The sequence below is a fragment of the Oscarella lobularis genome, chromosome 3 (genome assembly GCF_947507565.1).
Source record: "Oscarella lobularis chromosome 3, ooOscLobu1.1, whole genome shotgun sequence".
Classification (NCBI taxonomy): domain Eukaryota; kingdom Metazoa; phylum Porifera; class Homoscleromorpha; order Homosclerophorida; family Oscarellidae; genus Oscarella; species Oscarella lobularis.
The window spans coordinates 2171850-2190791 of record NC_089177.1 but is presented as its reverse complement, the minus strand read 5'-3'; the positions used below and the strand labels follow the sequence as shown (position 1 = coordinate 2190791).

General features: G+C 50.4%; 8 protein-coding genes across 10 annotated transcripts; 3 read left to right on the top strand and 5 right to left on the bottom strand.

Annotated features, from left to right (window-relative positions):
- The first annotated feature begins 56 nt into the window (after window positions 1-56).
- Window positions 57-1680, top strand: LOC136185043 (ankyrin repeat, SAM and basic leucine zipper domain-containing protein 1-like). The gene has a single exon (XM_065972082.1). It carries the CDS (start codon window positions 156-158, stop codon window positions 1563-1565), a length of 1410 nt encoding a protein of 469 aa, XP_065828154.1. The 5' UTR covers window positions 57-155; the 3' UTR covers window positions 1566-1680.
- LOC136185046 (G1/S-specific cyclin-E-like) lies at window positions 1604-4040 on the bottom strand. 2 transcript variants are annotated; one of them, XM_065972085.1, is made up of 8 exons: window positions 3712-4040; window positions 3174-3662; window positions 2764-3108; window positions 2466-2708; window positions 2263-2409; window positions 2097-2208; window positions 1884-2044; window positions 1604-1827 (listed from the first exon to the last, which is right to left on the bottom strand). In XM_065972085.1, exons 2-8 carry the CDS (start codon window positions 3378-3380, stop codon window positions 1720-1722), a joined length of 1323 nt encoding a protein of 440 aa, XP_065828157.1. In that variant the 5' UTR covers window positions 3381-3662; window positions 3712-4040; the 3' UTR covers window positions 1604-1719. The 2 variants fall into 2 exon arrangements, with proteins under 2 accessions (XP_065828157.1, XP_065828159.1); XM_065972087.1 differs by having other exon boundaries at window positions 3174-3435; window positions 3712-3748.
- LOC136185059 (tumor protein p53-inducible nuclear protein 2-like) lies at window positions 3733-4605 on the top strand. The gene is made up of 2 exons (XM_065972108.1): window positions 3733-4023; window positions 4096-4605. Exons 1-2 carry the CDS (start codon window positions 3804-3806, stop codon window positions 4518-4520), a joined length of 645 nt encoding a protein of 214 aa, XP_065828180.1. The 5' UTR covers window positions 3733-3803; the 3' UTR covers window positions 4521-4605.
- LOC136185056 (uncharacterized protein F13E9.13, mitochondrial-like) lies at window positions 4428-5582 on the bottom strand. The gene is made up of 4 exons (XM_065972104.1): window positions 5486-5582; window positions 5356-5438; window positions 4973-5304; window positions 4428-4922 (listed from the first exon to the last, which is right to left on the bottom strand). The coding sequence occupies exons 1-4, from the start codon at window positions 5577-5579 to the stop codon at window positions 4610-4612; spliced, it is 822 nt and encodes a 273-aa protein (XP_065828176.1). The 5' UTR covers window positions 5580-5582; the 3' UTR covers window positions 4428-4609.
- Window positions 5583-5640: 58 nt separating this feature from the next.
- Window positions 5641-8672, top strand: LOC136185033 (coiled-coil and C2 domain-containing protein 1-like). Its single transcript, XM_065972073.1, has one exon. The coding sequence runs from the start codon at window positions 5643-5645 to the stop codon at window positions 8559-8561; it is 2919 nt and encodes a 972-aa protein (XP_065828145.1). The 5' UTR covers window positions 5641-5642; the 3' UTR covers window positions 8562-8672.
- Window positions 8545-12151, bottom strand: LOC136185034 (low-density lipoprotein receptor-related protein 6-like). 2 transcript variants are annotated; one of them, XR_010669476.1, is made up of 8 exons: window positions 12061-12151; window positions 11916-12006; window positions 11310-11715; window positions 10286-11236; window positions 10064-10223; window positions 9708-9936; window positions 8721-9656; window positions 8545-8669 (listed from the first exon to the last, which is right to left on the bottom strand). XR_010669476.1 is itself a non-coding variant. In XM_065972074.1 (7 exons), the coding sequence occupies exons 1-7, from the start codon at window positions 12079-12081 to the stop codon at window positions 8848-8850; spliced, it is 2667 nt and encodes an 888-aa protein (XP_065828146.1). In that variant the 5' UTR covers window positions 12082-12151; the 3' UTR covers window positions 8545-8847. The 2 variants fall into 2 exon arrangements, 1 of the variants encoding a protein (XP_065828146.1); XM_065972074.1 differs by having other exon boundaries at window positions 8545-9656.
- Window positions 12152-12170: 19 nt separating this feature from the next.
- Window positions 12171-15773, bottom strand: LOC136185038 (probable ATP-dependent RNA helicase DDX27). The gene is made up of 21 exons (XM_065972077.1): window positions 15654-15773; window positions 15446-15598; window positions 15327-15386; window positions 15096-15278; window positions 14958-15044; window positions 14798-14903; window positions 14637-14749; window positions 14376-14436; window positions 14169-14319; window positions 14018-14117; window positions 13817-13958; window positions 13630-13766; window positions 13478-13576; window positions 13247-13424; window positions 13110-13195; window positions 12945-13059; window positions 12817-12896; window positions 12600-12765; window positions 12471-12543; window positions 12350-12415; window positions 12171-12301 (listed from the first exon to the last, which is right to left on the bottom strand). Exons 1-21 carry the CDS (start codon window positions 15771-15773, stop codon window positions 12286-12288), a joined length of 2292 nt encoding a protein of 763 aa, XP_065828149.1. The 3' UTR covers window positions 12171-12285.
- On the bottom strand, window positions 15718-18926 carry LOC136185036 (uncharacterized). Its single transcript, XM_065972076.1, has 12 exons — window positions 18610-18926; window positions 18479-18557; window positions 18230-18427; window positions 18011-18172; window positions 17761-17958; window positions 17355-17705; window positions 17079-17303; window positions 16869-17033; window positions 16615-16815; window positions 16208-16558; window positions 15922-16149; window positions 15718-15860 (listed from the first exon to the last, which is right to left on the bottom strand). The coding sequence occupies exons 1-12, from the start codon at window positions 18886-18888 to the stop codon at window positions 15841-15843; spliced, it is 2457 nt and encodes an 818-aa protein (XP_065828148.1). The 5' UTR covers window positions 18889-18926; the 3' UTR covers window positions 15718-15840.
- Between the last annotated feature and the right edge of the window lie 16 nt (window positions 18927-18942).

The window sequence follows — 18942 nt, the reverse complement described above, 5'->3', positions numbered from 1 at the left end:
AAATCCTCAGGCTTGGGATAACGGACTACTCGTCCAAAATGTGCACTGCTGCATTCAGAGGTTCCGTGGCTATGAAACCTCCAAAGGGTCCTTCAAAACGCTAGTGGACAGTCCACGTGCCAAAAGTAACGCGCGCAATTTGCACGAGGCTTGTTATGGCGGCGCCTGCAGGTTATTATGACAACGACTACGACGATTACGACGATTTCGATGACTACGATGACTTCGATCTGGGCGCCTATGAGGAGAACGAAGGCGAGGTTGATTCCACAAACCGAAACACGTTCACACCGCTCAAAATCATGACGATCGAATCACCAGAGCCCGAGGAAACCGACCGTCCGCCAACCCTCGAAGACTATCGAACTGCAGCAACGAAAGGAAACCTCGACGCCGTGAAGAAGTTCGTGGAAAATGATGCATCGAGCGTCGACGTGCGTTTGAACACTGGCTGGACGGCTCTCGTGCACGCGTCGAGCGCAAATCAGCCTGACATAGTGAAATATCTTCTCTCGAAGGGCGCCGATCCCAATTTCGAGAAGGATCTCTACACGCCTCTCATGGCAGCGTGCTCGGCACGCGGCGGAAGCGCCGAACGCAGTTTGGAATGCGTACGCTATCTCGTCGAGAACGGCGCGCTCGTACACGCCCACGATCGCTCTCGCATGACAGCGCTCATGTACGCGTCACGCGAAGGCAGAGTGGGCGTGGTGGAATATTTGCTGAAAGAGGGAGCGGGTCCCAACAGGCAGGACGTCAGGGGGTGGACACCCTTAGCATTTGCCTCGAGTCAGGGTCATGCTCCAGTCGTGCAGTGTCTGATTGAGCATAAGGCTAATGCTATGATTGCATGCTTCGATGGGCAAACGCCAGCAGATTTGGCTTACGTCGGAGGCCATGAACGCATTATGGAGTTATTGACGGGTGAAGCCCGGGAAGCAATAACCGCGGCGTCGTTCAAACCTCCCACAGTGACACGTAGCGCCAATGTCCAGTATGGGGACTTGGAAATGTTTCTCTGCAGTCTTGATCTCGGCCATCTCATTTCGGTCTTCCATCAGCACCAGATTGGCTTTTCCTCGGCGTTGAGACTCGCTGAATCGGACTTGGAAAAGATGGGAATAGCGGAAGTTGGCGTGAGACAGAAATTAATCAATGGGATCAAGCAGGTGCATGCTAAAGAATGGGATGCCTCGAATCTCGACGAGCAGCTTACGGCGACAATTGGGCTAAACGAAGCGCAGCTCATCCTGGAAAACGTGGCCAAACACGCCGGATATCTGAATAGCAGCATTTGCTACGTGATCAGACAGCTTCCGGCAAAGAAACCATTCACAGAAGATTTTCTGAAAGCGGTGGATGGGGTACGCACCGTCGTTGACGAATTAAAAGTCTCCGTGAACGAAGTGGAAAAGGCTTGTGGGCGAAGCGAGACTGCAACTCAAAAGAAAAAGGTTCCAGTCCCACGACGAGTGTCTCCTTTTAGAGTAGGAATTTTGTTTTCTGCCGCAGCTGGCATTTTGGGAGGGCTTCTCTTGCTAAAATTTCGTGACAAACTTGATTAGATAGACTAAGAGTTGCTTGCCTACTGTCTGTCAAGGATATCATAAACAATGCTGCGTTGGGTTTTTTCTGTTTAAACCTCTGTCAGTTTCCCTCCAATTTTACGGCGACAGTGACTGATGCAAAAAAAGAGCATCCAAAGTCATAAATCTGATCCTACGTAAGTGTCTGTTTTTCGGCACTGCCTGGCGGTGTTAGGGTTGCTGGTTCAGCATTCATCAAGTTACCTGTTTGAATTGCTTGGCGTGTTGACTTTACCTCATCCTGAAAGAAGCGCGCGTACATAGCTAAGTAGCATATTACGTAGTTTGCTAACTCACAAGAAGTTTGAATATGTTGAAGTGTGACTGTATCACGTGTCTCTGGTCTTTTGCTACTTTGGTAGTGCACCTCAGGATGGGCGAAACGGTTCCTCTTCGAATAGCAAGGAAGAAAGGTCGCATCCACTGAACGCACTCGCACACCCTCTCCCACGACTGGCCTAAATGAAAACAGAGATAGAGATAGAGACTATCCGCGTGTGAGTGCCTTACCTGTCGTTTCCCAGCTAAAATCGTCGCGGAGCATTAGACACATGGACGACGCTGCCAGGACGCTATTAGGAAACCGCAATGATCCAATATCCATCATGCAGAGATCCATTAACTAGTACAAATTCACTCTCAAGCGTTCTGTGGCGGTCATTTTTTTCCTCGCTACCTGAATCGCTTTGATGAAGTCTTGTTGGGAATAAGCCGGGGTTAGAAAATTCTCCGACGGCGTTTTCATCGATTTCACATTGGCCAATTGCAAGAAGACGCTCAGCCAAGAATTGGGTGTAATAGGACTCAACATCCAATCTAAAGTCTACCAAAAAAACATGCTCAACACACATTTGCATCCCTCTATCCACTCGGCGACACCTGCAATTGCAAGAGCTCCATTTCCTCGATTTGTTTCGTCGTACAAGCTCCGTCGGTGACGTCAGCAAAATCGATTATTTTAGGAGGATAAATTTCTTCGACTTTCGCTGCAATGAAAAGACTGGTGACACCAATCAATTGCAACTGCCCGTCCCCATAGGAACAGGTCTGCGTCAAAAACCGATCGCAGTATTCGGCCGCCAAATAAAACGTTTCGCGATGCATCTCAAAAACGTCGCAAACCTGTAGAAAAAATCCAATTTTTTTAATGAAAATAATACAAACTGACGTCACAAACCTCAATGAGCCACTCAAATAAAATCGCCCGCATACGTGACGTCAAACGCGGATGATTCCTCTTCAAATAAAACTCGTCCTTCCGATAGATCGCGTCCTTGCTCAACGCGTATTGCCATAAATCGTCCGAATCGGTCCAGCTGAACGGCGGCAGCGGTCCGCGTCGATCTCCTATGTGCTGGCGCAGAATCCAACCGGCGTTCATTGACAAATCCGACCGCGCCCCCGCCGCGGCGACGAGGGGAGCGGACGGGGCCCGTAGAAACGATTCCGCATCGTCGATCTCCGCCAGCGGACGACGAAGATCAGCGACGAAGCTCGTCGAGGATTCGCCCGCTCGAAGAATCTGCGAAGCGACGAAGAGAAAAGTGGTCGCCATTTTCTTTTTTTTTGCTTTCTTTCGCTGTTTACCGTTGACGAATCGTCGTCGTGCGCTTCCTGCTGTCGTTTTCGAGTCGTCGACGTTCTTCGTTTCGTTGCGTACGAGGCGCGATGTGGTGGTAGGGCGAGAACGGGGTCCCGTCCCGGGATTTCGCTCCTCGACGGCGAGACGTCGCTGCGTTTTCGTTTCGCTGCTTTCGCTGCCCTCGTTTCTGGCTTCGATTGCTGTTTTGACATTGTGAGTGCGGCGGTTGGGTGTAGACACGCTCCTGGGTCTCAGCTGGAGCGCCGTCTGTCAAAGAAATACCGCGAAATCAGCCCGCCGAGCTACTTCTGTAGTCCCGTATAAAATTGTCTATCCCGGACGACCAACCCGGACGCGCATAGATGTCTCACGTGACAAAGATTTCTTACGTGCAGCAGTAGGCCGCAGCAGTAATGGTATATTCTCTGTACATGTATCTTATCCGCGCTCCCTCCTTTCGGCTTCCTCGCGGATCTCACAAAAATAAGTCAGGTCTATGGCACGTGAGATGTGTGATGTAACACACGCGCTCTTCACGCTCACCTCACGTGATCGCTGGAAGCGATTCAAAAACGTCGATTCGTCCGCGCATTTCACAGTTGAACGGACGCCACAGAAGTGGAGCTCATGATACGATGCTCGGGGGCATAATCGACTATCTACTGGGTCCAGGAGAGACGTCGACGAGCCTGGATCCAGTAGAGACTCAGAGGAAGCGAGAAGATGACACCATCGATCTCACGGAAACCACAGAAGACGATTTTATCGTCGTGACGGATAGTACCAAAACGAAGGGGAGACGCGGCGACGACGAAGAATGGGTGGTCGTCGACACTTGGCAAAGAAAGGAATCGGGTATCGAAGTGCAAAAGAACCACGCCTTTTTCTTTATTGTGGCGTAATAAAGGAATCCGCTCTTTTTCCTAGACGACGAGGAAGACAACGGCTGGGTCGTCGCGCCGCCCGAATGCTTTCGTCGCGCCGAAACGACGACGGGAACGAACGTCGTCGAATCGACCGACATGGAGAATCTTCTCATCGAACATCCGAGCATGTCGGTCTACGTGATGCGCGCGCCCGTCGTTCGTCGTCGCTCGACGTCCGCGGCGCGTCTCTCGCGATCCGATCACGACGAGCGACGCGTCGCGCGCGCGCGTCTCGCCCACGCTCTCGGCGCCGTGCCAAGCAACAGGAACGTCAGGAAGACGGATGCCGCACCCACGCGTTGTTGCCAAGCGAAGAAAGTCCGCGCGGCGTCGAAGCTGGGCAATTTGGTTCATCAACGATGGTCGAGTTCGAAGCAGAAGAAAGTCGTTCGACAGAAGATCGTGTGCCCTCGCAAGTCTTACTGAACTTTCTTCGAATGTACATTTTTAATTAAGTTTACCTCCTAAGATGTTTCTTGAGTATTTATCCGAATATATTGTTTGCAGTTGGCTTCTCACCGCTCAATTTTATTCATGAATTCGCTCACGCGTTCGCGATCGACGTCATTTTGCCAGCATCCGTTCTTCTTGAAGTATGAGCCGATAATCATGCCGTGCAGTTGACTGGGATAGCTGAGCACGTTGGCTGGCGTGACCCCTGATCCAAGAAGAACGGGTATATTGACTGACTTCAGCACTGTTGAAACGTCTTCATTGCTTGCTGGTAATCCCGTTGTACTTCCTGTAATAATTACTCCATCGCTGAGAAACATTTCAGCTGCCTGAGCTGTCTCAGTTATGTTTACGTCACTAGTCAACGCATGGGAACTACATAAATAATAATTGACATTTTAGTCCGTTTTGCTCGAAGATTCTACCTGTGTTTCTTCTTGACATCAGTGAATACCATTATGTCCTCTCCTTCAATGATCTTCCTGTATCTCATCAGCTCGCCGGCACATGAACTTATAATTCCTTCGTCGGCAACGTGAGCAAAGACGAAGCCTTCTGCTCGAATAAAGTCCATTTGCGCTGCCTTGGCAACTGCCAATGCCGCACTATTTGCTCCAGCTAAAATCTGAATGCCACATGGCATTTTCGACTCTTGCTTGACTCTCTGGCAGACGGCTGTCATGCAAGCGACCACCTCGGGACCGACTTCGCTATTCAAGTAAGGAACGTCGTGCATGTTTTCTATCAGTAAACCATGCTGTGAAAGATGGGGGTGAACGTTTTTTGAACGGTTACGAAGTCACTTTACCAGTCCGCATTCTTTGTATATTTTTGCCTCGTTTACAGCCTTCTCTACTATTGCTGAAACAGGGAGACGATGTTTTGGAGATCCTGCAGCACAACTGAAGTGACCTAAGCATTACCTTCAGTTTAGTAACCTGGAAGTGCTTCTACGTGAATCATTCCAATGGCAGCGCGTCTAGCACGACCAAACACGTTGGCAAATCGTGCAGCAGCACTCAAATTCGACATAAGAAGCGTACTGTACCGTGACGTGACACGCGTCGAATGCGCATTACGCACTTCTGCGCAGACATGTTCCGAAGCAAAAAGGGCAATTCTAACCCTTCCGAGGAGAAGCGAACGAAGAAGAAAGATCTAAACGCGATGTTCGGCTTCGATATGGACGCCGACGCCGACGACGACGACTTGGAAGCCGAGTTGTTGGCTCTAACAGGAAACCCAGCCCAACAATCGAAAAAGAAACAAGCAAAGAAGGACGTCAGTCTAGCAGAAATACAGGCGATGGCAGAAGAGGGTCTGAGAGACGTCGACGAAGACGACATGTCGGATGTGGACGAAGACGACGATCTTTTATCGGAACTCGCCGATCTGACGGGAGGCGAGGCTCCCGATGCCGTTCCCATGCCAACAAGCGAGTCCACACCCCGTTCGCCGAACGCCGGCATCGTCAAACTGATAGAGGAGAGGAAGTCGCTCTACGAACGTGCCGTTGCTCGAGCGAACGCCGACGGCGACAAATCGAAAATTCGTCGATTTAGTCGAAGTCTGAAGACGTGCGAGGAGCTGCTCAAGGCGGCACAAAAAGGCCAGCACGTCGACGAAGCGGAGGTGCCGCCGCCAGTCCATGTGCCGTCCAAAGAAGAGCCGTTGTCGAATCCTCGTCCGCAGCCTGCGGCCGCTCCGCCTGTTAGTCCAGACGGTTTGGACAAACCGAAGCCCGCTCCTCGTCCCGTTGCTGCTGAAAAACCGAAGCCAGCTCCGCGTCCATCTACAACGACTCCGGAGCAGATGAAGCCGGCGCCGGCGCCTCCCGCTGCTAAGAGACCTGTGCCGACTCCGCGTTCGGATGCAATGACGGCACAACCTGTTGTAGTTGTGAGCAATCCGGAGCCGTCTGACGAAGGAGACGCGGACGATCTTATCAAAGCCGTTCTTTCTCTTCTTCACGAGCGGTTGACGCAGTACAGATCGGCGGCAATTCAAGCAAAGAAGGGAGGCGACAAGGGAGCCGCCGTCGAATTCATGAAGAAGGCCAAGTACTTCGAACAGACGGTTGCGTCGATACAGAAAGAAGAAGAAGTCGATTTGTCTCAGATACCATCAGCTCCTCCAGGATTCAAAACGTCAGCTAAATCGCAGCTTACTCTTCAGAAGCTCAACGAAATGGCGCCTGATTCTGAATCGGTACCGGCGCCGTCTCCCTCTCCGTCTCCTTCTCCTGTTCCTCAAGAAATTCCGTCAAAACCCACCTCGCTTTTAGAAGGGCTCGAGCAGCGATTAGCCAAGTATCAGTCCGCAGTCGAGTTGGCCAAAAACGACGGGCAATCGGGTAAGGTTCGTCGGATGAATCGAATAGTCGGCCAGTACAAAGAAGCGATCCAAGCGTGCAAGTCCAAGAAATCGTACGCGTACGACGAGTTGCCCGCGCCGCCCGGTTTTCCGCCGTTGCCTCTGTCGCATCAATCGCCGTTGGCTGGAGCGCTGACAGCTAGTGCTCCGTCCATCGAGTCATCGCGTCTCGTGCAAACGTCGCCGCGTCCGGCGACACTACAAACGTTCCCCGCTCCGCGATCGACCAACGACGAGCAGCTCGATCGTCTCGTTCATCGCCAGACCGAGCTGAAGAAAGCGGCTCTCCAAGCGAAGCACGACGGCAACGTCGACCTGGCGAAGAAAATTTTCTTTCAGGCAAAAAGCATGGATCAGATGATTGAAGCAGCTCGAGGTGGAATCAAGGTCGACATGTCTCAAATGCCATCTCTTTCGCCGTCGCCGCAGCCGCCGGCAGTCGAAGCAGCGGCACCCAAGATAAACGTAGAGAGAACGGAAGCCGATGACGAAACGTTGGCTCGTCTCGAGTCGACGTTGTCCAAGCAAGTCGACTTGGCCAAACGAATGGAGCTCTACTACAACGGAACGGGTCATCTGAAAGAGGCGGCGGAGTATCGCAATATGGTTCGCTCGTCGCAGCGCGACTTGGACGCCGTCAAGAACGCGCTTTCGTATCAGAAACCCGTGCCGCAATTTCACTACGAAGATCGAGCCTTTTCCAAGCTCAACGTCTTTCCGGAACTGAGCGAATCCGAAGTCGAAGTCGTCGTCGTTCGTGGCATCAATTTGCCGCTGCCGAAAAAAGTCGAAGCGAAAGATTTCGATACCTACGTGACCGTCGAGTTTCCGTATCCGCAGGAGGATTCGCCTTCAGCGAAAACATCCGTCATCAAGGGAACGGACAATCCGACGTACGAACACTCAATGAAGTTTCCGATCGATCGTAAACAGCGTGCGTTCGGACGAGCGCTCAAGCGTCGTCCCGTTCGCGCCGAGTTGTGGCACAGTCGCAGTTGGAGTCTATTTCGCGGCGATCAGTCGCTCGGCGAAGTCGCTATTCGCATCGAAGCGCTCGAGACGAAGTGCGAAGTGCACGAGTGCGCCGATTTGACGGCGAATCGGAAACTAGTCGGCGGAAAATTGGAGATTCGCGTTCGATTGCGACAGCCGCTTCAAGGCGACGACGTCAACATCGTCAACGAACGTTGGCTCGTCATCGATCATCCGCCTTCGTCGGCGTCGCTGCATCGGCGAAGTCCGTCGCCGAGACGAGAATCGTCTCCTGAGTCGGAGACGACGTCGATTGGGCCGACGATCAGCAGCATCATGAGCTTTCGCGTCGTTCAAGCGGAATTGCAGTCGGCAGAAAAGACTATAGCGCAGATGAAATCGCATCGACAAAAACCGCCGAAGGTGTACGATCATCGGGTGCGCGAATGCAGGGAGAAGTTGTCGAGCATTCAGACGGAGATGAAGCGAGGCGGAAAGGCGTATATCGCTTCGTACGTGAAACGATTGGCGGGGAAAGTGGCAGAGGAACAGGCGCTGGCGGCTCAGCTCGTGCGCGCTGGATCGAGAACCGATGCGGCGGCGGCATTGCATAGGAAAAAAATCATGGAAAACGAGATTAAGGAGTGGAAAGTAAAGTTTCATATTTAGCGAATTACTGAATTCTTGGACGGCTTTTTTTCGTGCGTATCTTTCTGTGTATTGAGCAACTAAAAGATTTGTCCACTTTGGTACATACATACATTGTCTCGCCAAATTCTAAATTCAAATTCGCTAAATCTATCGTAAATAATCTCAAGTATTGCCTACTTGCGGCCAGACAAACCCCTCAGGGATAACTAATTTACCCACAACTCCGTCTGCTTTCGCCTGCAGCGCGTCACTAGAGGCTCCTATTATAAGAATAAAAACACGCTGCTGTAACCTAATTGTACAATCAATCAACCGCTGCTGACGGCTTTACTGCCAGAGAATCGACACTAGACGACGACGACAGTGGTGGTAGAGGAGATGAAAACTCCAGAGGCGGCGGCGACGTTCGTCCACGAAAATTGTTAAGTGAAAAAGCGTTCGATTCCCGTGACGTGGGATAGGCGACGGCATTCGTCTCTAGTGGCGACGTCGCTACAAGAGTCGAGTTGCTCGTTTGTGACGAATAACGACCTCGTGTCACATTTGCGACGTAGGCGACGGCTTGCGACGACGACGACGATGCCGATCGCTTTCGTCGTCGTCGTCGACACAGCCAAACGAACACAATAAGAGCAACGAGCACCAGCAAAAGGATGCCGGCACTCGAAACGATATACAGAATTGTGAAAGACGACGTCGTCTTCGTTGTCGTCGTCGTTGTCGGCGATAGCGGTGGAACAGCAACGGCAACAGACGACACAGCAGCTCCGTACTCGTTGACGACTTTGCAAGCGTAAAGGCCAGTGCGAACCGAGTTCAACTGCAGAACGACGACCGCCGGCTCGTTTGATAGCGGCAACGACGCGTCATCGTATGCGCTCTTCGCTATCGTCTCATTGTCACGGAGCCAAAGGACGGACACGAACGGCACGCCGTGGTTCGTGATTCGACACTCCAGCGTAACAGTCGCCGCAACTTCCGTCACCGTTAGTTCCACGTCAGGTAAACATTGCGATGTTTCGTCTTTTCCGCATGCACATGTACGGCCGCCGTTCGGAACGGGAAAACAAAGTTGACGGCATCCGCCGTTGAGAAACGAGCACATATTTGAACCTTCGGAAAAGGAAACATTTACGGGGACGCGTGCACGTCTCGTCCACTTACCTATCTGCATATCTGCGTGAACAACAACGATTCCGTCGGGCGTATCCCTCGTCTTACGAAACAGAATCAAATCAGAACCGTTGAGACGCGCTCGAAGCAGATAGTCGTAACCGCCCGAGGTGATGTACATGTAGCCGTTGTGCAGAGCCAGTCGATTCGGATCTTCTAGCAACGGATGCTTTGATATCAGGACGGACTGCTCGGTGCCGTCCAAATTGGCGACGCCGATCTGAGAAAAAAAACGAGAATTATAAAACGAGTCGCTCGCTAGCAGCGGCGGAAGCGAACCGGACCCCCCATGCAGCGACGATTCCCCGTTTCTTGGAAAAACGTAAACGTCAAACAGCCGGACATACCTTATTACCATAGAACTCCGTCCAGTACAGTTTTCCATTTGCCAAAGCGACAGCACGCGGCGAATCGAGATTGACGACGACCACTTGCCGTCCATCGCCGTTCATATACGACCGTTCAATGCGATTGAACTTGACGTCGGCGTCCGTCCAATACATGTAGCTAGGAAGCCAAAAGACAGTCAGTCAGGTTTTTCCCCCCTCGAGGCGCGCACGCGCGCATACCCGGCGGCGGGATCAACCGCTATCGACGTAGGGGAACCCAAGTCGGTTACAACAATCGCTTTGCAATAACGATAACGGGCTCGTCCGTCTCCTCCGTCGAGACGGCACGCGACGATCTCCTTTCGATTCTTGTCGACGAAATAGAGATTCGCGCTCATCCAGTCATAGGCGACGGCCGTCGGTCGTCCGCCGTCCGTGTCGACGAGAACCGTCGGCGTTCGCCCGAGCGGATACGAAGCGCTCGCGATTCGTCCCGTCGACTCCTCGGCCCAAATGACGACTCCCAACGATTTCGCGTAGTCGACGCCGTACGGAATCGCGTTCGAAACGACGGCGAAATTCGCCTCGTGCGTCTCGTTCGGCGCGAACGTCGACGCGCGAATCGAATCGATGTCGGCGTAGAGTACGTACGAATCGTCGCGACGACATCGATCGCCGTTCGTTCGTCCGTACGAGCAGCGGCACACTCGTCGCCGATTCGGCTCCGCTTGGCACAACTGTTCGCAGCCGCCGTTCGCGCTCGAACAGCCGTTTCGACCGCGAACGCGCTGGGAATCGTACGCCGCTATGCCCATCGGTCGTTTGGCGTTCGAGAGCGTGCCAGCGACGCGTTTCGCGCGCGCTTCGTCGATGCCCACTTCGACGATACCGCGCATCGACCAATCGGTCCAATAGAGATGATTTCGAAAGAGGGCCAGGCTGAACGGATGAAGACCACCGGTCTTCGGCGCTTCGTACTTGCCAATCATTCGTCGTCCGCTTCCGTTCAAGTGACAGGATTCGACGACGTCCAATTTGGCGTCGACCCAATAAAATCGACCGATCGTCAAGTCGAGTGCGAGTCCGTTCGGATAGACGATGCTCGTGTTGACGAGAACTTCTCGTCCGGCGCCGCTCATGTGCGCGCGTTCGATTCGAGGAACATTGCCCCAATCCGTCCAATACATCCGACTGGAAATCGACGCGGGAAGAAAAAAAAACAAAAATAGACTTTATAAAAAGCAGACGCGTCTCTTTCTCTTACCCATCTTCAGGATCCAAAGCGATCGCCCTAGGCTTGTCCAAACCGCTCTCGATGACCCACGTGGCAAAATAGCCGTCGAGACTCGCCATCCCTATTCGCTTTAGCACCGTATCCGTATAAAAAACGTACTGACCCGCCCAATCGACGGCAACATCCTCCGGCTTTTCCAGCGCCGGAACGACTGTCGTCGCCGTCGAAACGTTGACGATGAGAGACGACTTCATGATAGCCTTTCTACCGGAGTCCGTCCAATAGACGACGGCGGCGGCGGCGTCGAAGCCGATGCCAATCGCTCGCGTGACCGAGAGCGGCGGAAATGCGTCATACATTTTACCCGTTGTATCGTTCACTGCCAAGCCGCGAATTCGACTCTCCTCCGAGAGGAGGAGGAACGTCGGCGGGAGATCTATGTAGAAGAGGCGTTTCTCGATTACCCCGCCCTGCTTATGTTCGCGCGACCGCATAGGGATCGCCGCCATCATGCGCTGGCCATATTCCAGCGCAGGGCGTGACCGACCCCCCTGTCACCGAGCCAACAGTGAACGCGAACGCGTGCGCCCTAACCCTTGCTGCACTGCACACTACTGTAACAGCGTCTCATCGAACCTCGATAGGCAGCTAACGATATGCGAATGTGAACCACTCCCAGCGTCAGCGCCAGTGCGAGCAACAACGTTTGCACGTCTGTGCAGCTGATCTAAGAGAAACTAGAACGTCCTCCTGCTTCATTCCGGGTAGACGACTCGCTCACCGCTCTCGAGCGCCGCCACATCCTTCGACACACCTCCCTTTATGATTTCGCAATCGCAACTGTCAGATCGACGGTACTGTACGCGCGCGAGTATGTCGAGGGGTGGGTCATCGAATTAGGCGTGTCATTGAATATAGGAGCAACGCACGCATGCACGCTCGACCCCCAACAGCGTACACTGTACAAGCATGCCATTCATCCATACCCAATTCCTAATTCGAGCTGTCATCTTCTCTTGTATCTGCTCAGTACCAGTATTATTAGACAACTCTACTTGCGCACAGCGTACCTTTTCTTTGATTTGAACTTTCCGGGCTTGCCTTTTGCTGTTTTGATTGTGGAGCTAGTACGTTTGCTAACGAGAAACAGATCAGTCGCCTATGCATTAGCCTCGTAGTCTAAAGCCCCACCTCAAACCCTTCATCATTTTCTTGCTAGTGTTGGTTAGCTCTCTTTCAAAGCTCTTGCCTCCTCCCACTTCTGCTAAACGCGGTGATGCGACTATATGCATACTGTAAGTAGGGACTAAACAAACTGACTACTGGTCTTCTTCTTTCTCTTTGGCTGTACTAGTATTGAATTTGAATTTGGAGTCTCGTCGGGCATCGCATTCAACCGTCTCTTTCTCTTTGCTCTCTTTGCTTGTCTTGCTTGGTACTCCATGCTTCGTCTCAAATTGGACTGCTCTTTGTCGTCGTGGCTCTTCTAATCACGATAAATGTGTCGGTGCTTTGAGGACCTTATGGAAGTAATTACTTGAATTCCATTTGCTAATCGTCGCTTTTTATCTAATTGCGTTTTCTTAGACTCGGGTAATCCATTAGCTAATACATTAGCTAATACAATTATCGCCAATGAAGCAAAACCGTTATTTAAATACGCACCTTTACGTTTCTGTTGACTCGACTCGAACCATGTTCGTTGAGGACGTCGAGATATCTCCTCCTTGTGCTCGATAAGGTTTTTCGCTTTGCTCACCTCCATTTCAGCAAATTTCATCTAAAGAGTCGATACAGATATACTTTAGGGCAAAAACGGTATACGCCCACCTCTTTTTCCTCTGCCTCCTGCTTTAGCAGAACTTTGACATCACTTTCAAGCTGATTCACTTTCTGCTTATACTTAAGAATAACCTCTGGGAAGGCAACTTCACACACACAAAAAAAGACTTGGATAACCCCTGCACCTGGAGCAACGATCCGACTTTTCACTGGCACTTTAGCCTTCTTCACGATCTCCTTCAACAATTTGCGGTCTTTTTCGCCGACTAGAGTTACAGCCCGACCCCACCGTCCAGCTCTGGCCGTTCGACCGACGCGGTGTATATATCGTTTAAACGTGGACGGCATACTATAATTGATAACCTATATGCAAAGAGTGACGGGGACTCCCGACCAACCAAAGTCAATATTTTCACCGTCTTAACGCCAATAATGTCCAAGCCTCGGGCTGCCAAGTCGGTAGCAGTCAAAATGCTAATTTCGTTCTCTTTGAACTTGTGCAAGGCTTCGAGACGCTGAAGCACCAGAATCCTTTTATCATAACCGATGCCGGAATCCCGTCACGTACCTGCGCTTGACTGAGACTGCCGTGGAGCTCGCCGACACTCAATCCCAGCAAGCCAAGGACAATTCGAAGACGATGAGCCTGCCACTTGGTTGGCAGGAAAACCAAGCAACGATCATTGAAGGATCGACAACAAAGGGCTAGACAGACAATCTCTTTATCATATCTACGCGAAGCCTGATGACATTACCCGTGATAATGGCTTCGCGATCGGCTTCCCTGCTGGCACGGATGCGCAGGAATTCCTGTTGGAGATTGTCGGCGACGTCTGTGTTGCTGTCCACGAAGAGACGCACGGGCTGGTTCAAAGAAAGCCGCGCCAATTCCTTCACCTAACGATATGGGGACTTTGAATAAGAAAGGAGACCGGCCAGCGATCGGGGGAGCGTACCTCGTCAGTCATTGTGGCAGAAAATAACATCGTCTGTCGATTGCGCGGAGTCAATCGAATGAGTTCATTTAGTTGATCCTCGAAATTCTCGTCGAGAATTCTATGATAATTTTATCAGTTAACCATGCGCATACTGAACGTCTTCCGGTACCTGTCTGCTTCATCTATTATTAGTATTTCTATAGTCTGCAAATCGATTGACGGAGTGTTGCGTAGATGATCAATAATGCGACCAGGAGTCGCTATAATGATGTCAGGCCGTCGTCTCAATTCCGCTTCCTGTCGTCTCAGATCCATGCCACCTGTCCAATAAGAAGCCACCGTCTCTCCGCGACAGTCGCCTTGACAAAATTCATACCAGTTGCGAGGCAGAACTGAACTCCCGTGCCTTTAGCCAGTGTATTTCCAACCGCGTGCACCTTAGAAAGAAAATGCGTTGTCAGCCTGGTCCGACACCAATACGAAACCGTATCATTTCGACTATTGGTTATAATACCGGGTTTATTTATGTTGCTGTCACAATAGTCAATGCAATCGTGGATAGTTGTACTGCATGACATGTATGTGTGTGACAGCGCTACTGAGATCTCGTGCTCTATTTGTCTCTGGTCTATTTTACCTGAACGGCGAGCTCTCGTGTTGGAACTAGTACCAAAACGCGCGTCACAGCTGCGTTCTTTGGTCGAAACAGCAAACGTTCAAGCACGGGCAATATAAAAGCAGCCGTCTTTCCTGATTAGAGGAAGTGATACTCGTGGAGCGATAAGAATTTTGAATTACCGGTTCCAGTTGCTGCAGAGGCGCACAGGTCTTTGCCTGCAAGTGCAACTGGAATAGCCGCAGCCTGAACTGGCGTAGGATGAGTAAATCCCGCACTGGTAATAGCCTGATGAAAGAGAACATTGCCCAGATGCTCACAAATGCAGCCTGACTTCACCACCTTCAAGAGAGGTCTCGATAGATTCATGTCGGTGAAATTCATCTCAACGAGGGGAGGAGGTGCTTCAAAGTAGGCCGCTTTTTCAGCCTTAGAGAACTTAAATTAGAAAATTGGAACAATAAATCTACAAAGAAATACCTCGGTTTCGCTGTCTGTCTCATCATCAGAACTGTCGTCGATCATGTCATCGCTATCTGCATCTTCTTCTTCTTCTTCTTCCTCGTCGTCATCTTCTCCCGATTCTTCTTTTGAGTTTTCTGCACGCTTTTCCTCTCCTTTTCCCTCTTCTTTCTTTTGTTTCTTCTTTCTTCGAGCTTCGATCTGCAGTCCCTTTTTCGTAGATGTTCCTCTATCATAGTGTCATCGTACCTTCGCTTTCCTGTCAGCTATCCTCTGACGAATGTTTTCATCTAGGTTACGAATTGACGTCTAAGAAACGGGGCAAGTCTTCTCAGACTGCGGTTCCAGAGTTCGCCAGACGGCCCTACCTTTCCCTTCGCCGCTTCCCGTACATCGGCCCCGATTGCCCACGTATCGGAAGTGAAATCGGTCTCGCCAATAGAGAACTGAAAGTCGGCATTGAAAGCTTTCGCTTCGTGCGTCTGTTTTCTTCGTCTCGTGCTGGCGATCGAACGACGCTCCTAGAATTTCGCGATAAGGACGTCTGTGACGGATACAGCAAGAGCAGCAACGTGCTTCCTCGTCTGTGTCTGCCTCCTCGTCAGGAACGGGATCGTCGTCGTCGAGCGTGAGAACAAAGCCAGCGTGGTTGGCCATGATGTGCACGTGGGTTCCACACAACGATTCCCGTACCATACGACACACTGTACGTGCAAACAAAAAAAAAACAACAAAACGACAAAAATTGAAACGTTTCCATCTACTAACTTGAACCTTCTTCTTCTAATTTATGGAGAGAAACCAGTTTTCTAATAATGTATATGAGTATTTTAGCCTGATTTACCTGGACATCCATAGATAGTGCAACATTTCTCTGTGTCTTTTTCAAGTGGAATCAAATTGCAGCGTTCTTTTGATGGCGATTCAGAGACTCGGAGACAGGGTTTGCTGCAGTCCATTGAAGGTGTCATAGTAGGTTCCTCTGTTGGCAACTTCGTCACTTCTTTTCTTTCACAAATAGTAGGCAAAGCCGTAGCCGTACTATTAGGCGTAGCAGTTGGAGAATAGCACTCTTCATATAAGAACTTGAACGTATTTTCTACACGGTGTAATGCTAATAATAAAAGTACCTTGTTGTTGGTATCTAAGATCGAAAAGCGGCGTCACGAGCCAAACACCGTGCCTCAGAGTCACTACTGCAGTAACCACGGCTGACGAACTGAGAAAAGACATGGCGGGCCTGCAATGAGAACTGTAGAGGACCCTGCTCGATTCATCTCCATCATAGATTTGAAGTCGACTGTTAGGTGAACAAGAAGTAACAGTCAGGTTAATACACAGACCTCGAGTTGATGTAATTTTGATCAAAACAGCATTGCAGTAGCGGCTATTAGCAACGCCAATATGTGTACTAGGATACACCATCCTGCCAGATCTCAGGCACGTTGTCAGTGCAAATTTCGCACGACAGGACGACAGAGCTAAACGGAGACGCAACTAAAGAAATGACAAACAATTGATCTGTGTTTCCAGATACCAATAGCTGTTTTCAAAATTCTTTCGCAGCTGACCACCGCTGAGGAAAGACACGATGGTTGGCACGACTGCTGCAGACAAATAGAGTCGTCAACGCTTCCACAGCCACCGTTAAGCTGACTGCAGTTAGCACGGCAGCAAACGCTGAGGCCCTGCGATAGACAATCTTGATGTTTCCGACACTGGTAAACTCCGCACGGATCTATAACCGCAGCTATGTGTCGCATAGAATGTAGAGAAGTATCTAAAACTCACCTGCAACGTCTGGTTTCATGCATCGTCGACGGCAGTAATCAGAGCAACATTTCTCCTTTCCCCAGCCGCAGTCACTGTCCTTCTGACAGTCGTTTGTTCTGTCATAGCAGATAATGGTGCCAGTACGTCGCAAAAATTCGGAAGGACACCTTCCGGGTTTAGGATCTTCAAGGGGAGAATTAAAAATAATCTTCTTATGTTCTAAGCTACCTTGACACTGATAGACAGTGCAGCACCTCTCTCCGTCTTCTCGGACTGGCACAAGCTTGCAACTCAACTCTCCTCGCCCAGCTAATGATTGGTCGCAGGGTCTGCTGCAGTTGCAGAAAGCTGATGCAGCGGGAACTTGGGTTGTACGAGGAACTTGAGTTGTACGAGGAACTTGAGTTGTACGAGGAACTTGAGTTGTAAGAAGAGGAGCATCAGTCGGGCACCCTTCTCATTATATTATTGAAATCTGCAGAAAATAAGTACCCTTTTGCTTACCTTCCACATTGTATCGAAGATCGAGAAGTGGCGTGATGTGCCAAACACCGGCGTTCAGAGTTACTTTTACAGTCAAAATTGCTGACGAGCTAAGAACAGATGTTCCCCTTCTGCAAGGGGAGTCATACAGCACACGACTGGATTCATTTCCATCATAGATTTGAACTTGACTGCTAGACAAACAAGAAGCAACCGTCAGTCTTAAGCACAGACCTCGCGTTGATGTAATTTTCATCGCGACAACATTGCAATAGCGGCCACCGACAGCGCCAACGGTCGTACTAGGGTACACAATTCTGTCTGGTCTTGGACACGTCTCTACGGTCAACCGGGCACTACAGGACGAAAGGACTAGATAGAAAGCGCATCTACGTAAATAGCAGCAAGTGATCTGCGTCGCAGATACCAATATAATTTCTTGAAAGTCTTTCGCAAATGATCCTCGAGGAAAGACACGATGGTTGGCACGACTGCTGACGACAGAGATAGCTGTTGACGCTTCCACAGCCGCCATTCTGCTTGCTGCAGTCGCTTATGCAGCAAACACTGAGTCCCTGTGATAGACAAGTTTGATGGTTTTGGCACTGGTAGACGCCACAAGGATCTAGAAACAAACGCTGCAGCTGTGTATTTTGCCTAGTCAATTGTAGACTTGCCTAGAACGTTTGGCTCCATGCATCGTCGACGACAATAATCAGAGCAGCACTTTTTGTTTCCACTGCAGTCGCTGTCTGTTTGGCACGTACTTGTCAAGTTGTAACAACGAACGGTACTGGGACGCTGGAGCAATTCAGAAGGACACTTTCCGGGTTTTGCATCTTTGATAATAAACAAAAAATCAATGCAATAAAAATGATATTTTTAATTTTATATACAAATGCATGTCGCTTGAGGAGAACATCGCTGGCCTGCTGAGTTGTAGCAATTTGGCCTTTCCTGTAAGATGCATTGATTGGGACTGATGCACGGATAGTTGGTGCACGTGTCTGCACAATTGCAGTACGATGTTCCAGTTCCGGACAGTGAGATGCACTTGCACGTTTGATAAGAACGACAGCGTCCACGACACGGATCTAAAGATCAGGATCTTCAATGGAGAATAGATGTGCCGCAAGTTACAGTACCGCAACAGCTGTTGAGCAGCGTTGTAGTTGATGGACAAGAGACTCGTGCTATTCTGACACCACTGTAATTAGGAAGTGACTAAAAACGAGTGATTTTTTCGTCTTTGCTCAGTCAACTTTGGTTATCTGACCTCATAAGTAACACTTGGCCTTAAATGTCCAGAGGGACACGAAAGCGGACAAGACTGAATCCTAATTGTTACTGTAACATACAGGATTTCATATCTGCAGTTGCCGTTGGTGTAGCAGCACCAGTATCGATAATAGCACAATCGACCCTGACTGCCATATTGACATGAAGACCAATGCAAGCAGTGTAATGTAACTGATGACTGAATTTGGCACGACTGACTTTCGACAAAAGTGGAGAAACAGACGCAAACAATAGCTGCAACAATGAACCGCCACATACCGGTAGTTGTTGTGTGGCCTGCTCACGTGACAGAAAGTCTCACGTCACATGA

Bases quoted from the DNA above. Each gene is read 5' to 3' on its own strand.
- LOC136185046 (XM_065972085.1), bottom strand. From the start codon at position 3,380: ATGTCAAAACAGCAATCGAAGCCAGAAACGAGGGCAGCGAAAGCAGCG. The intron at 2,410-2,465 runs GTGTCGCCGAGT...TTTTTTTGGTAG, and splicing joins TGGAGCTCTTGCAATTGCAG to ACTTTAGATTGGATGTTGAG. The intron at 2,045-2,096 runs GTAAGGCACTCA...GTTTTCATTTAG, and splicing joins TTTTAGCTGGGAAACGACAG to GCCAGTCGTGGGAGAGGGTG.
- LOC136185036 (XM_065972076.1), bottom strand. From the start codon at position 18,888: ATGTGGCGGTTCATTGTTGCAGCTATTGTTTGCGTCTGTTTCTCCACT. The intron at 17,959-18,010 runs GCAAGTCTACAA...GTTTGTTTCTAG, and splicing joins CATGGAGCCAAACGTTCTAG to ATCCTTGTGGCGTCTACCAG. The intron at 16,559-16,614 runs GTATCTGGAAAC...GTCTCCGTTTAG, and splicing joins AATTTTGAAAACAGCTATTG to CTCTGTCGTCCTGTCGTGCG.
- LOC136185059 (XM_065972108.1), top strand. From the start codon at position 3,804: ATGCTCGGGGGCATAATCGACTATCTACTGGGTCCAGGAGAGACGTCG. The intron at 4,024-4,095 runs GTATCGAAGTGC...TCTTTTTCCTAG, and splicing joins TTGGCAAAGAAAGGAATCGG to ACGACGAGGAAGACAACGGC.
- LOC136185034 (XM_065972074.1), bottom strand. From the start codon at position 12,081: ATGTGGCGGCGCTCGAGAGCG. The intron at 10,224-10,285 runs GTATGCGCGCGT...TTGGCTTCCTAG, and splicing joins GCGGTTGATCCCGCCGCCGG to CTACATGTATTGGACGGACG. The intron at 9,657-9,707 runs GTAAGTGGACGA...CCTTTTCCGAAG, and splicing joins TCACGCAGATATGCAGATAG to GTTCAAATATGTGCTCGTTT.
- LOC136185043 (XM_065972082.1), top strand. From the start codon at position 156: ATGGCGGCGCCTGCAGGTTATTATGACAACGACTACGACGATTACGAC.
- LOC136185056 (XM_065972104.1), bottom strand. From the start codon at position 5,579: ATGTCGAATTTGAGTGCTGCTGCACGATTTGCCAACGTGTTTGGTCGT. The intron at 5,439-5,485 runs GTTACTAAACTG...GTTGTGCTGCAG, and splicing joins TCACGTAGAAGCACTTCCAG to GATCTCCAAAACATCGTCTC. The intron at 5,305-5,355 runs GTAAAGTGACTT...CATCTTTCACAG, and splicing joins TATACAAAGAATGCGGACTG to CATGGTTTACTGATAGAAAA.
- LOC136185038 (XM_065972077.1), bottom strand. From the start codon at position 15,773: ATGGTACGGGAATCGTTGTGTGGAACCCACGTGCACATCATGGCCAAC. The intron at 14,750-14,797 runs GTAATTCAAAAT...TCCTCTAATCAG, and splicing joins CTCTGCAGCAACTGGAACCG to GAAAGACGGCTGCTTTTATA. The intron at 14,118-14,168 runs GTACCGGAAGAC...AAATTATCATAG, and splicing joins ATAATAGATGAAGCAGACAG to AATTCTCGACGAGAATTTCG.
- LOC136185033 (XM_065972073.1), top strand. From the start codon at position 5,643: ATGTTCCGAAGCAAAAAGGGCAATTCTAACCCTTCCGAGGAGAAGCGA.